The 15,217-nt window shown below is 45.5% G+C and overlaps 2 protein-coding genes across 4 annotated transcripts in view; both read right to left on the bottom strand.

Annotated features, from left to right (window-relative positions):
- Positions 1-3,562: 3,562 nt before the first annotated feature.
- Positions 3,563-6,712, bottom strand: LOC148119231 (H-2 class I histocompatibility antigen, Q10 alpha chain-like). 3 transcript variants are annotated; one of them, XM_087898584.1, is made up of 6 exons: positions 6,611-6,712; positions 6,132-6,401; positions 5,683-5,964; positions 4,824-5,099; positions 4,182-4,697; positions 3,563-4,054 (listed from the first exon to the last, which is right to left on the bottom strand). In XM_087898584.1, exons 1-5 carry the CDS (start codon positions 6,666-6,668, stop codon positions 4,441-4,443), a joined length of 1,143 nt encoding a protein of 380 aa, XP_087754710.1. In that variant the 5' UTR covers positions 6,669-6,712; the 3' UTR covers positions 3,563-4,054; positions 4,182-4,440. The 3 variants fall into 3 exon arrangements, with proteins under 3 accessions (XP_087754710.1, XP_087754712.1, XP_087754711.1); XM_087898586.1 differs by having other exon boundaries at positions 4,578-4,697; XM_087898585.1 differs by having other exon boundaries at positions 4,578-4,697; positions 4,919-5,099.
- LOC125404690 (H-2 class I histocompatibility antigen, L-D alpha chain-like) overlaps positions 3,975-15,217 on the bottom strand; it is a 49,414-nt gene continuing 38,171 nt past the window's right edge. Inside the window, exon 8 of the mRNA XM_087898575.1 lies at positions 3,975-4,054. The gene's annotated coding sequence lies outside the window, so the exon portion shown is untranslated. The remainder of the gene's footprint in view (positions 4,055-15,217) is intronic.

The following is a 15,217-nucleotide window of genomic DNA, read 5'->3' as shown; positions in this document are numbered from 1 at the left end:
GACAGTGACAGCAGACCAAGGAAAACATCCATCCACGGTCAACTTGGTGAGCCCTGAGCTCCCTGGTCCCTCACAGGAGCCTGGGTGAGTCAGGGATAACCGCTGACAGCCCCCCGCCAGTGCGCATGTCTGCTCACACAGCTGCACCACTGCAGTCTCCTGCGCAGCTCCCAGAAGCTCCACTCCACAGTCTCCTCTCCCTCAGGAACTGCAGCTGCTTTAACCCTGAGAGGGAAGCGCTACACTGTGTCAGCGCCGTGAACCTGTAGCTTCTTGTGTTTCCTGTTCCTCATCAGCTCCTCCTGACTCCAGCAGGAGGAAGAATTTTCTAGAGGAAAATTCACAAGTCACCTCTCTCTTCTACAGAAGCTCCCTTTGCTAATGCAAGACCAGGTCAAGGGTTGATGTGTCAAGTGCAGCCCCAGGTCCCCTCACACTGAGGTCAGAGTCACCTGACTTTCCCCTCAGAAAGGCTTTCCCCCACCCGACTTCTTCCCTCATCTTCCTTCTGTCTTTAACCTGTGATCTTATATTTTATTCACTCATTATAAATATTATTTTGAATGAATATTTGCTGTGGTCAGGGTACTGGAATTCATCATCCCGCACAAGATTATAACTTTTTGGTCACCATACATACATCTCTGCTAAGGCTCTTGGAGCTCCTGACTTGAGGTCACAAATCTAGAACAAAAAACTGTGGAGGCCAGAACCTTGAGCAGGGGGATGAAGTAATTTCTACCTCTGGTGAGCCCAATTATTTTTTGTTTGTTTTTGAAGACAGAGATTCTCTTTGTTGTTTTGAAACTTTTTCTGGAACTTGCTCTGTAGACTGGGCTGGCGTTGAACTCATAGAGATCTACCTACCTCTGCCTCCTGAATGCTGGAATTAAAGGCATATACCACCACTGCCCAGCATTTTTTCCCTTTTATCTTACTTTTACTCTCTCTGAAGAATTTATTATATTTAAACTATTTCTTTCTTTTTTCATGACTGTCTATACTCATTTGCTTTTCTTTCTTAAGTCAATGTCATTGTTAAACACACTGAAACTTGTTTAGAGTTTTTTCCATCTGGAGCCCTTTTATCTTTAATCTTTCTTTTTTTTAAGATTTATTTATTAATTATGCAAGCCTTCTTCTTGCACGTGTCCCTGCAGGCCGGAAGAGGGCACCAGATCTCGTTACAGATGGTTGTGAGCCATCATGTGGTTGCTGGGAATTGAACTCAGAATCTCCGGAAGAAGAGTCAGTGCTCTTAACTTCTGAGCCATATCTCCAGCCCAGTATCTTTAATCTTTTTTGACCATGTGAATAAACTTTAAAGCACTAAGCTACAGCTGTGTCCTCCTCATGGTTCTATTGACTGGCTCCGCCCCACTCTCAGGTTGTGAAAGCCAAGCCTAATGCTCAAGGCCTAGTTGGAGGAGCCTGGTTGGAGGGGTCTGGTTGGAGGGACCTGGTTGGAGGGGTCTGGTTGGAGGGGTCTGGTTGGAGAGGCCTGGTTGGAGGGACCTGGTTGGAGGGGTCTGGTTGGAGGGGTCTGGTTGGAGAGGCCTGGTTGGAGGGACCTGGTTGGAGGGGTCTGGTTGGAGGGGTCTGGTTGGAGAGGCCTGGTTGGAGGGGCCTGGTTGGAGGAGCGTGACTGAGAACTGCATTCAGCTCAACCCCAGAGCTCTAGAATGCCACTGCTTGCTTGCAGCTGGCAATTTCTTTTCTGTTTTTTTTCTTTTCTTTTCTTTTCTTTTCAAGATAGGGTTCCTCTATGTAGCTTTGGTGTTGTCTGTCCTGGAACTAGTTCTTATAGACCAGGCTGGCCTCAAACTGACAGTAGTACACCTGCCTCAGCCTGTCACGTACTGGGATTAAAGGCGTGCACCACCACTACTTGGTGGCTTATGATTTCTCATGGATACCCACCTTAGTTTGGCTTGTTTCTAGTCAGCATTTAACTTAAGCCATCCCATGTACCTTTTGCCTTGGGCTTTTATCTTTCTCTATTTTTGTATACCTGTTTTACTTCTTCCTCTGTGGCTTGCTGTGTGCTTGGGTGGCTGGCCCCGAAGTCCCCCTCTCCTTCTTCTGCTCCTTGATCTTCTCTTCCTATTTATTCTCTCTGCCTACCAGCCCTGCCTATCCTTTCTCCTGCCTTGCTATTGGCCATTCAGCTCTCTCTCTCTCTTTAAAGTTTTTTGAGACAGGGTTTCTCTGTAGCTTTGGAGCCTGTTCTGAAATTAGTTACTATTGTTTTATTTTTCAAGACAGGGTTTATCTGTAGCTTTAGAGTCTGTCCTGGAACTAGCTCTTGTTGACCAGGCTGGCCTTGAACTCATAGAAATCCACCTGCCTCTGCTCTCATTGCTGGAATTAAAGGTGTGCGCTGCCACCACCTGGTTGGCTGCTCCGCTCTTTATTAGGTGTTGATCAGGTGTTTTAGACAGACAAACACAGCTTCACAGAGTTAAACAAATGCAACATTAAAGAATGCAACATGGGGGCTGGAGAGACAGCTCAGAGGTTAAGAGCAGTGTTTGCTCTTCCAGAGGTCCTGAGTTCAATTCCTAGCAACTAACCACATGGTGGCTCAGAATCATCTGATGCCCTTTTCTGGCGTGCATGTATACATACAGAGTTCTCATATACATAAAATATAAATAAAATTAAAATATAAATAAAATTAAAAAAGAATGCAACACATCTTTGCATCACTAAATAGATGTTCCACACTGAATAGATGTTCCACAACATAAATAAATGTAACACATCTTAAAATAATATCCTACAACATACCAGGATTTCCAGTTGGGAGGGAGGCAGAACATAAATCCAATAGGACCAGATTCAAGAAGGAACCCTGTAGATCCCTCCTCTCTGCCTATCCTACAATCCCGGTTAGATTTTGAAAGATGGGAAAGAAGGAGAGGACCTCCAGGGAGGGGCCTGAGGGGAGGCAGGAGCTCAGGAGACTGAAGCTCATGTTCTCATCCCACAGTCTCCTGAGTGCAGGGTCCTAGTTGGGCCTTGAAGGGACAGGGATGGAAAACACTCAGGGACCCCGAAGGAGAATGAGACAGGCACAAGAACAGGCTAGTCCTCCATACTAACTAAAAAGACAAGAATTAAACACAGAAGCCAGGGGAAAGAGCCACAGCCAGAACTGACCCCAGGGTGACCTGTCACAGCAGCCTTGACAGGACAAGGCTCTGGCCATCCCAGTGTCCCTGTGATCACAGGTGTCAGCATTTGGTTCTAAGTGATGAAGAGAACAGAGCCAGGAGGGGACAGAGTTGACGAGTGACCTTGTCAGAACCAACAACGGACTGAGCTCCACCTGGGCACAGCCCTGTTCTCACTCAGCTCCCACAGCCTCATCCTGTCCCACCAGATGCACACAGCCTAATGAACACTGATTCTGGAAGGTTCTCCATGCTGCTATTTATTTCCTCCACAAAACAGTAAAATTCTCCCCTTTAATTTACAAGCCACTCAAAGCCTGAGGTCAAGTTCATAGTCTTTCCTTTTCTTTCTTTCTTTCTTTCTTTCTTTCTTTCTTTCTTTCTTCCTTCTTCTTCTTCTTCTTCTTCTATTTTTTTGGTGTTTTTCAATATAGGGTTTCTTTATATATCCCAGGCTGTCTTGGAACTCTGGAGACCATGCTGGCCTCAAACTCACAGAGATCCACCTGCCTCTGCCTCCCGAGTGCTGGGATTAAAGGTGTGTGCCACCACCACCCGGCAACATTCAGATTCTTATTTTCAATGGGGAAGTTAGGGCTGCAGCTCAGGGCAGCATGGAGGAGACAGGATGGAGATGTCCCCTCCTGTCTGCAGGAACAGGAAGGTTGGCTGTGAAAGGGAACAGGGCAGTGCAGGGACAGGGTCAGGTGTGCAGGGTGGGTGTGAACTGGGCTCCCCAGTTCTTCACATAGAGCTCATGGGATCATAGGGACTATCAGACACTATTGCTGAGAGTGAACTGAGGGGCTCTGGATGTCACAGGAGAGACCTGAACACATCGTCTGTCACTCCATCCACACCAGGCAGCTGTCTTCACGCTACAGAACAAGAGTCATGGACAATCACTGTGAAGACAACATCCCAACAACCCACCACTCACTCAAAGGTGATTCTGGGAGTCCCTGTCTACTCTGCCCCTCCCCAAGTCAGGCTGAAGAGTGTCACCTTTGCAGTCTGGGAGAGACACATCGGAGACAGAGCATTGGATACTGTCCCTGTCTAGAGTAATACATAACTATTCATAGCATGGTACAGAGGATCCAGAAGGTTTGGATGGCGGGATTATTATGGGCTGCCTAGTTCCCAATCATCTCCAGATTCACTCCAACAGCCATAGGGACATTCCTGCCCCCCCATTCTTACCTGGAGCTGGAACAGAGTCCCTTCATTTTCCACCTGTGAGAGACCAGGGAAGACCCCAACCCTAGGAAGTTTCCAGAACTGACAGCAGACCCAGGTTAGAGACAGCAGCTAAGAGGGGTGTGGATGTATTTCCCATTAATGAGGCAGAGACACTTCTAAAAGGGGCTGAGAGAGAACTCAGACCCTGCCCTTCCCTACCTGTGTTTCTCCTCCTCTTCCTCACAACAACCACCACAGCTACAATGACAGTCACAGTTCCAGGGAGAACCAGAACGACAAGGATTGCCGTGATGGGAGCCGCGATGTTGATGGGAGGCTCTGGGAAAAGAAGGACAGGAGGGAAGGTGAGGGCCATGACCCCAGCTCTCAGCCCTGACCCTGCTCAGTGTTTGCAGAAGGTTCCAGCTTTCCCTGACCCCAGCTCTGCACCCACTCCCTCCTTACCCCATCTCAGAGTGAGGGGCTGCCTAAGCCCCTCATGGTACACATGGCATGTGTATTTGTGCTCCTCCCCAGAAGGTACCACCAGAGATGCCCACTTCTGGAAAGTTCCATCGCCAGAAGGTCTGGTCTCCACCAGCTCCACGTCCTGAGTCTGTTCCTTCTCCTCCCTCTGCCAGGTCAGGGTGATGTGAGCAGGGTAGAAGCCCAGGGCCCAGCACCTCAGGGTGACATCACCTTTAGGTTCAGGATGCCGGGTCACGTGTGTCTTTGGGGGATCTGTGCTGATATGAGGAATTCCACAATTTAGTATTTGTTCAGGGCACCCCATAAGAACTCAGTGACCATTCTAAGAGATAGAATTGGGATGTGGGAGGGATGCAAACCTCATACAAAAGCATCTGGGAGAATGGATTCTTTGGAAAGTTCTAGAAACTGGGGGAAGCATCCTAGGGTAGGGAGGTCCATGTCTCCCATCAGGTAAAGGAAACTCCGGTCCTGGTGTGTAAGGGCTGACACACTCAGATGACAGGACTCAGTGTCCACAGACACTGGGTGTGGACAGAGTACCCGGCCTGGGAGAAGCCATGTCTGAAGGAGGCTGCAGACTGAAGGAGCCACTGTTGGTGATGTCGGGATCCTCTCTCCTCCCTCCTGAGACAGATGTGGAACAGTCCAGGGAGAAGGCTGAGCCCTGGGAGGTCAGTGCAGTCCCTGCCATGCTGGATCAGGAGACCTAGGGACCCTGTCTGCCCTCAGAGACAGGGGCATGACCCTAGTGAGGGTTTCCTCATCCTCAGGACTGAGCCCAGTCCGAGGGCAGAGGGAGGAGTTGCCCGCCTCCGCCACCCCAACCCCGTACCTGTGCGCAGCAGCGCGTCCTTCCCGTTCTTCAGGTGTCTGAGCAGAGACTCCACGCACTTGTTCTCCAGGTAAGCCTTGTGTCTCTCTGCAGCACCAATCCGCTCCAGTTTTCGCCGGGACTTTTGCGCTGCCGTGTCCGCCGCCGTCCACATCTTCAGGTCGTCGTTCAGGGCGATGTAATCGTGGCCATCGTAGGCGACTTGACTGTACCCACGGAAGAAGCGACCGTCCGACCACGAGCACACGTGACAGCCGTACATATGCTGAATGGTGTGAGAGCCTGCGGGGATCCCGCAGTCAGCCTTGTCCATCCGCGGACTTCAGGGATTTTCGGGTCCAGCATCTCTGCGAGCTTCGCAGCCTCGGGCTGAACCTGGGACCCAAGGAGACGCAGGCCCGTGTGTAGGGACGTGGAGGAGTCTTGACTTTCGATTAACGGTCACTCACCATTCTCGCTCTGGCTGTAGTAGCCTAGCAAGTTCCTCAGGTTCTCTCGGAATTCCTTCTCCCAGCCCTTTACTCTCCTTGTCTCCCTCTCCCAATACTCCGACCCCTCCTTCTCCATCCACGGCGCCCGCGGCTCCATCCTCGGAGTCTCCGCGTCGCTGTCGTAGCGCACGAACTGCGTGTCGTCCACGTAGCCGACGATAATGAATCGGGGCTCCCCGAGGCCGGGCCGGGACATGATGGTGCGAAAATACCGCAGCGAGTGCGAGCCTGGGGACGGCGAGCGGTGAGACCCCGACCCTGCTCCCGGGACCCCGGGCAGGAGCGCGGGCCGGGAGGGGAGCAGGGCGCGGGGCTCGGGACGCGGGTGGAGAAGAGGAGGGAGGGTGCGGCTGGGCCACGCGGGGACGCGGTTTCACCGGTGCCGCCCCCCCCCCGTCCTCCCCGCAGAGCCCGTTTCCCTCCCTACCCGCACTCACCCGCGCAGGCCTGGGTCCCGGCCAAGGCGGCCGCCAGCAGCAGGAGCAGTGCTCCCATTTAGAGATCTCGTGCGGGTCTCAACCCTGTGGGAGTCGACTGAGTCGACTTTATAAGCAGTAACTTCGGCGACGCTGGTTGGTTCTCCAGGTTCGCGCCATCCAATGAAGTTATGACCTGGAGCCTTGTCATCAGTGTCCAGGCAGACAGACATGGCAGTTTAGGAGATGGAGAAGTGAAATTGGGAACATGGGGAGTCCTCAGCTCCGGACATCTGCAGGCCAGACCTCACCCACTAAAAAAGTAGATAGCTTTTGTCTCGAACCCTGTGTTGCGGGATAAAGCGCTGTTTGTCATGGTGTCTCTAAGTTCCGACCCAGAAGCTGTCTGGACACCAGGAAGCCAGGTTCATTTTGTTTTCTCCTCCACCCTTCCTCTTTCTTCTTCTCTTTAATTGCCAGAGGCTGAACTTTTCTAGGAGAAAAGTCTCCTCTGGAAACACAGTGGCAACAACAAGCAGGCTGGAATGCAGTGCAGAGATACTTCTCTTTAAAACAGAGGCGCTGGCCTGCAAGCACCACACAGACTCCCACAGAGACCAGGCTCCTGTGTTCATCTGCAGTGGGCAACTCCCACTGCCAAATCTGATGCTCTGGGATCTCTCCTGTAAATAGAGACTTTGCCTCTTCACTCAGGATCGTGTCTTCACAGCCTGTGCTTACACTCAGACTCCTAGTGTTTCTTCCCAGATGATCATCTGTGGCTCCAGGTGCTTGTGTTTTACACAGATCTTCATTCCACAGTCCTGAGATTGTCCGTGTGGACCTGAGTCATTTTCTCAGCACAGTGAACCCCTTCTCCATGGGAAGAGACCCCTGTGGAGCCAAATACAGCAGGGCACTGACCCTGTCTACACTCCACGTTTCCCTGTGTGCACACACTTCCATGGTGCAGCTGCTTTAGTGAATAAACCACAATCAGAGAGGAACTGGAACTAATAATAAAGAGAATAATGGTGACAGCATGGCAGAAATTACATAACCCGTGACCCTTACCCTCTCTCTCTCTTTCTCTCTCTCTCTCTCTCTTCCCCCCTCCCTCTCTCTGACCTTCACTCTCACTTTATGAGATGATGAGATGAGGGAGATGAATGTCACAGACTTGTGGGACTCTGGATCTGATAACAGTTGGCTTCTGAGTTCCTCAGGCCTGTGCAGTGTGGACACTGACAGAGGGTGATTCTTATGGCAGGGTACACACTGGGGACTCTAGGTTTTATCCTACAGTTCCATAGTGTGGAAAATTTTAAATTTCTCATTTCTTTGTTTCTGGAGATTTTGACTTGATCACTTCAAATCTCAACCACACATAACTGAAGTGGAATGTAAAAAGGCAGAGGTGAGTGGGGACTCAGTCGCAGAGTCACATACAAAGCAGGGTGTCATAGTGTGTTTGACCAGAGCTGTAAAAACTTCAGTCACCTCCGAATGCAGGTGTCCACGGCAGCCCCACACACTCACCAGGACTCCGACAGCTCCTGTTTCCATGAACATTCATTTTAAGTGCTGTGTAAATTTTACCTGGAAACTTCATGCTCTTAGGTTTTATCCTCCCTAACCTGAGGAGGCAGTTAGCTTTTGGGAACTCTACAGAAAGTGTCGGTCTGTCTTAGATACTTTTCTACTTTTTAATTTTTTTTTTGTAAAAGATCTATCTATTTATTTATTTAATTTATTTATTATGTATACCGTGTTCTGCCTACATGTTTACCTGTAGGTCATAAGAGGGCACCAGATCTCATGGATGGTTGTGAGCCACCATGTGGCTGCTGGAAATTGAACTCAGGACGTTTGGAAGAGCAGCCAGGCCTCTTAACCACTGAGCCATCTCTCCAGTACCTTTTTTAACTTTTTAATTTTTTTTTTTTTGAGTAAGAGTTCCTCTGTGTAGCTCTAGCTGTCCTGGAACTTGCTCTGCAGACCAAGTTAGCCTGGAACTCTCAGATATCCACCTGCTTCTTCTCCTGGAATTCCTAGATTAAAGGTTTGCATCACCCCCTTCTGGCTTTAATTCTGCTCTTATTTTTGTGGGTTTGTTTGTTTGCTCTTTTGTGTTTTTGTTTAACTGAGATGGGGTTTCTCTGTAAGGCCCTGGCTGACATGAAACTCATTCTGTAGACCAGGCTATCCTGGAACTCAGAGATCTGTCTGCCTCTGCCCCCTAGTGCTGGGGTTAAAGGTGTGTGCCATCCTCACCTTGAAAAACTTTTTTTTTTTTAGAAAAGGTTTTTCTATACAGCTCTAGGTTGGCATTGAACTCAGAGATCCAATTGCCTGTGCATCCCCAGTATGGGCCAGCATACATGCCCATAGTTACTTTTTTATGGCTGAGATAAAACACTGTGACCCCAGCAAATTATAAGAGGAAGTGTTTAATTTGAGCTTAAGTTTTCAGAGGGTTTGAGTCCATGATGGCAGAGGAAAGGTGTGGTGGCAGGAACAGCTGAGAGCTTACATCTTGATCCACAGGCAAGTGTCAGAGACACTGGGAATAGTGGGAGTCTTTAAAACCTCTGTTCCCAGCCCCAGTGACACACCTCCTCCAACAAGGCCACACCCCCCGATCCTTACCAAACAGTTCCATCAATTGGAGCTGAAGTATCCAAACCTCTGAGCCTGTGTGGCCATTCTCATTCAAACCCCCACAGTACTCACTGTGGGATGTCAGATGCCCTTCAGGGATCTGCAGATGTGTCCACTGTGGTCTGTAGACAAACACTCTCACCCAGGAGGACTCCACTGCACTAGGATCTCCCACTTTGCTTCTGTCTCCTCCTGCTCAGCCTTTCTTCTTTTCTCTTAGGCCTCACCCCATCACTGCCCAGCACCCCTCACTCCAGAGCTCCACACTAACACTGTCTCTTTCTTTTTTTTTAAAATATTTATTTATTTATTATGTATACAATATTCTGTCTGTGTGTATGCTTGCTGGCCAGAAGAGGGCACCAGACCTCATTACAGATGGTTGTGAGCCACCATGTGGTTGCTGGGAATTGAACTCAGGACCTTTTTTTTTTTGGAAGAACAGGCAATGCTCTTAACCTCTGAGCCATCTCTCCAGCCCCCACTGTCTCTTTCTTTGAGGCTAGTTTCTCTCTGTGGTCAGCCATCTTGCTGGGAGTTAGGCTGCATGATTTCCTTATGTAAAAGTTACCATAGAACCTGGAGAGATGGCTCAGAGGCTAAGAGAGCACTCATCTCTCTTACAGAGATCTGGGTCAGTTCCCATCACTCTCATGGTGTTTCACAACCAAATGTAACTCCAGTTTCAGGGGATATAATGCCTGGTGCTCCTCTATACTCACACATAAAACAAACAGGACTATTTAGTCATCATTGCGCCACCAGCTAATGTAGCCAACATGGGGAAAAGGATAAGAACTGATGATAGAAATAGGCAGTGTTGAGATGAAAATTAACTAAACAGCATAAAATTAAAAATACAAGAAGATACTTCATTCTATGGGCCTCCTATACACAGTGGCTCATAGCCCCATTCCAAGGAGAAGAAGACACTGTGTGTGCTCATCTTTGCATTAGAGCTGTGGGTTGGTTTTATTTTTTTATTGTTTTTATTGAGCTACATATTTTTCTCCAAGCCCCTTTCTTCCTCTTCCCTCCTCTTCTACCCTCTTTCATGCTCCCTATTTATTCAGGAGATACTTGTCTTTTTCTACTTCCCATGTAGATGAGATTCGTGTATGCCTGTCTGTCTTAGGGTCCTCATTGTTGTCTAAGTTCTCTGGGGTTGTAAATTGTAGGCTGTTTTTTCTTTGCTTTTGTCTAAAAGCCACTTATGAGTGAGTACATAAGATATTTGTCTTTCTGGGTCTGGGTTACCTCACTCAATATAATGATTTCTAGCTCCATCCATTTGCCTGCAAAATTCAAGATGTCATTATCTTTTTTTCTGCTGTGTAGTACTCCATTGTGTAAATGTACCACATTTTCCTCATCTATTCTTTGGTTGAGGGGCATTTAGGTTGTTTCCAGGTTCTGGTAATGACAAATAATGCTGCTATGAACATAGTTGAGCACATATACTTGTGGTACAATTGAGCATCCTTTGGATATATACCCAAAAGTGGTATTATTGGGTCTTGAGGAAGGTTGTTTCCTAATTTTCTGAGAAATTGCCACACTGATATCCAAAGGGGGCTGTACCAGCTTGCCCTCCCACCAGCAATGCAGGAGTGTTCCTTTATCCCCCACAAGCTCTCTAGCATAAATTATCATCAGTGTTTTTGATCTTGACTATTCTTACAGCTGTAAGATGGAATCTCAGAGTTGTTTTAATTTGCATTCTCTGATGACTAAGGATGTTGAACATTTCCTTAAGTGTCTTTCAGCCATTTTAGACTCCTCTGTTGAGAGTTCTCTGTTTAGGTCTGTACTCCATTTTTTTTATTGGATTATTTGTTCTTTTGATGACCAATTTCTTGAATTCTTTGTATATTTTGGAGATTAATCCTCTCTCTGATGTGGGGGTTGGTGAAGATCTTTTCTCATTCTTTAGGCTGCCATTTTGTATTGTTGACCATGTTCTTTGCTTTACAGAACAGAAAGCTTTTCAGTTTCAGGGGGTCCCATTTATTAATTGTTGCTTTCAGTGTCTGTGCTGCTGGGGTTCTGTTTAGGAAGTGGTCTCCTGTGTCAATGCATTCAAGTCTACTTCCCACTTTCTCTTCTATGAGGTTCAGTGTGGTTGGTTTCATGTTGAGGTCTTTGGTCCATTTGGAATTGAGTCTTGTGCATGGAGATTGATATGGGTTCCCCCCTTTTATTTTTTTGGGTTTTTGAGACAGGGTTTCTCTGTGGCTTTGGAGACTGTCCTGGAACTAGCTCTTGTAGACCAGGCTGGCCTTGAACTCACAGAGATCCACCTGCCTCTGCCTCCGGAGTGCTGGGATTAAAGACGTGTGCCACCACCACCCGGCTGATATGGGTCTATTTTTATTCTTGTACATAATGATATCTAGTTATGCCAGCACCATTTGTTGAATATGCTTTTTTTTCCATTTTATATTTTTTGCTTCTTTGTCAAAAATCAGGTGTTTGTAGGTGTGTGGATTGATATCCATATCTTCAATTCGATTTCATTGGTCCTCCTGTCTGTTTTTATGCCAATACCAGGCTGTCTTCAGTACTGTAGCTCTTGTAGTAGAGTTTGACGTCAGGGATTGTGATGCCTTCAGAAGTTCCTTTATTGTACAGGATTGTTTTGGCTATCCTGGGTCTTTTGCTTTTCCATATGAAGTTGAGTATGGTTCTTTTGAGGTCTGTGAAGAATTTTGCTGGGCATAGCATTAAATCTGTAGATTGCTTTTGGTAAGATTGCCATTTTTACTATGTTAATTCTGCCTACCCAAGAGCGTGGGAGCTCTTTCCATTTTCTGGTGTCTTCTTCAATTTCTTTCTTCAGAGATTTAAAGTTCTTGTCATACAGGTCTTCCTCTTGTTTAGTTCAAGTTCCTTTATGGTATTTGTGCCTATTGTGAAAGGCGATGTTTCTCTGATTTACTTCTTAGCCCTTTTATCACCTGTATAAATGAGGGCTACTGACTTTTTTGAGTTAATCTTGCAACCTGCTACATTACTGAAGGTGTTTTTGAGTTGTAGGAGTTCCTTGATAAAATTTTTGGGGTCATTTATGTAAACTATCATATTGTCAGCAAATTGTGAGAATTTGACTTCTTCTTTTCCAATTTGTATCCCCTTGTTCTCCTTTTGTTATCTTATTGTTCTAGTTAGAACCTCAAGTACTGTATTGAATAGATATGGAGAGAGTGGACAACCTTGTCTTCTTCTTGATTTTAGTGGGATAACTTTGAGTTTCTCTCCATTTAGTTTTGTGTGACTGTTGGCTTGCTGTGTATTATGTTTATTATGTTTAGGTATGTTCCTTGTATTCCTGCTCTCTCCATGACCTTTATCATGAAGGTGTGTTATATTTTGTTGAAGGTTTTTTCAGCACCTAATGAGATGATCATGGTTTTTTAAAGTTTGTTTATATAGTGGATTACATTGACAAATTTTCATATGTTGAACCGTCTCTCCATCTTTGGGATGAAGCCTACTTGGTGATGGTGGATGATTTTCCTGATGTGTTCTTGGATCTGGTTTGCCAGTATTTTATTTATTTTCAAATTTTTATTGCTTTATAAATAATACCATTCAAAATTTCCACCTCCTCCCATCAATACTTTTGCGGCGCGCCCCTTGACCAGCAAGGAAGAACGACCACGAGTCGAGGATTCTTCTCAAATCACACTTTATTGGAGCCTCTTGGTTGAAGGGAGAGCGGGAAGCGAGAGAGAGAAAGAAACGAAAGAGAACAAGAAGAGAGAGAGAAAGCCAAGCGGCAGCTGCTTTTATAGGGTGGAGGGACCCGGGTACTGTCCTGACTGATAAATACCAGTTTGCTGATGCCCAAAGCCTCGGGATTGGCCAGGGACAAGGCTCAATTGCACATGTACAGGCAAAGGGCGCTCAGCCCCAAGCGGCAATGCCAAATAAGGACTTGATTACCTCCAAACTTCAGGACCGCCAGCGCCATCTCGTAATGGCCATATCCGGACGGCTCCTTACATATTTTATTGAGTATCTATGCATCAATTTTTATGAGTGAGATTGGTCTGTAATTCTCTTTCTTAGTAACGTTTTTGTGTGGTTTGGATCAGGGTATTTGTAGCCTTATAAAAAGAGTTTGGCAATGTTTCTTCTGTTTCTATTGTGTGGAACAATTTAAGGAGTATTTGTATTAGTTCTTCTTTGAAAATCTTGTAAAATTCTGTGCTGAAACCGTCTGGTCCTGGGCTTCTTTTGGTTGGGAGATTTTTGATGTCTGTTTCAATTTCCTTAGCAGTTATAGGTCTGTTTAATTTCCTTATCTGGTCTCAATTTAATTTTGGTAAGTGATATTTATCCAGAAAATTCTCCACTTCCTTTAAGTTTTCCAATTTTATGGAGTACAGGTTTTCAAGATATGATCTAATAATTCTCTAGATTTCTTCCATGTCTGTTGTTATGTCCTCCTTTTCATTTCTGATTTTGTTAATTTGAATATTCTTTTTCTGCCTTTTGTTTAGTTTGGATAAAGGTTTGTTTATTTTGTTGATTTTCTTGAGAATCAATTCTTTGTTTCATTGATTCTTTATATTGTCTTCTTTGTTTCTATTTTGTTGATTTCAGCCCTCAATTTGATTATTTCTTGCTGTCTAGTCCTTCTGGATGAGTTTGCTTCTTTTTGTTCTAGAGTTTTCAGGTGTTCTGTTAACTCACTAGTGTGGGATTTTTTTTTCAGTTTCTTTATATAGGCATTTAGTGTTATGAACTTTCTCTTAACACTGCTTTCATTATGTCCCATAAATTTGGTTATGTTGTGTGGTCATTTTCATTGAATTTTAGGAAGTCTTTAATTTCTTCCTATAGTTCTTCCTTGACCCATTTACGATTCAGGTGAACATTGTTTAATTTCCATGTGTTTGTGGGGGCTTTCTGTAATTAGTGTTGCTGTTGAATTCTAATTTTAAGCCATGGTCATCTGACAAGATACATAGGATTATTCCAATTTTTTATATCTGTTGAGGTTTGCTTTGTTACTTAGTATGTGCTCAATTTTTGAGAAGGTTCCATGAGGTGCTGGAAGAAAGTATATTCTTTTATATTTGGATGGAATGTCCTATAGATATCTGTTAAGTTCATTTGAGTTATAACATCTGTTTGATGTAGGATTCCCCTCTGTATGCTGTGAATACCATTGATTAATAAAGAAACTGGCTTGGCCTGATAGGGCAGAGTAGAGTTAGGTGGGGAAAACTAAACTGAGTGCTGAAAGAAGGGAGGTGAAATCAGAGAAGTCATGTAGCCCTACCTGAGACAGACACCGGAACTTTACCCAGTAAGTTTCAGCCTCGTCGCAATACACAGGTTAATGGAGATGGCTTAGTTCAGGATATAAGAGTTAGCTAAAAAATATGCTTAAGCTATTGGCCAAGCAGTGATTCAAATGATATTGTTTCTGTGTGATTATTTAGGGGCTTAGCAGCTGGGAAATGAATAAGCGGCCTCCTACTACATCTGTTCTTTTAGTATTTCTCTGTTAATTTTCTGTCTGACAGATCTGTTCAGTGGTAGAGTGGAGTGTTGAAGTCTCCCACTATTAGTGTGTGGGGCTTAATGTGTGATTTAAGCTTTAGAACTTCTTCTTTTACATATGAGGGTGCCCTTGTATTTGGAGCATAGATGTTCAGTATTGAGATTTCCTCTTGATGGATTTTTCCTGTGACTAATAGGAAATGTCCTTTTTTTTGTCTCTTCTGATTGATTTTAGTTTGAAGTCTATTTTGTTAGATATTAGGATAGCTACACCAGCTTGTTTCTTAGATCCATTTGATTGGAAAAACTTTTCCCAACTCTTTACTCTGAGTCGATGTCTGTCTTTGAGTTTGAAGTATGTTTCCTGTATGCAACAGAAGGATGGATTCTGTTTTCTTTCTTTTTTCCCCTTTTTTATTGATATTTATTGAGCTCTACATTTTTCTCTGCTCC

Source organism: Myodes glareolus, chromosome 18 (assembly GCF_982192425.1).
Source record: "Myodes glareolus chromosome 18, mMyoGla1.1, whole genome shotgun sequence".
In the NCBI taxonomy this organism is placed as follows: domain Eukaryota; kingdom Metazoa; phylum Chordata; class Mammalia; order Rodentia; family Cricetidae; genus Myodes; species Myodes glareolus.
Note: the sequence above shows the minus strand (reverse complement) of the source record. Positions and strands in the feature narration are given on the sequence as shown.

Coding starts and splice junctions, on each gene's coding strand:
- LOC148119231 (XM_087898584.1), bottom strand. CDS start 6,668: ATGGGAGCACTGCTCCTGCTGCTGGCGGCCGCCTTGGCCGGGACCCAG. Junction 5,965..6,131: donor CTACAGCCAGAGCGAGAATG/GTGAGTGACCGT, acceptor GGATCCCCGCAG/GCTCTCACACCATTCAGCAT. Junction 4,698..4,823: donor GCCCCTCACTCTGAGATGGG/GTAAGGAGGGAG, acceptor TTCTTTTCCCAG/AGCCTCCCATCAACATCGCG.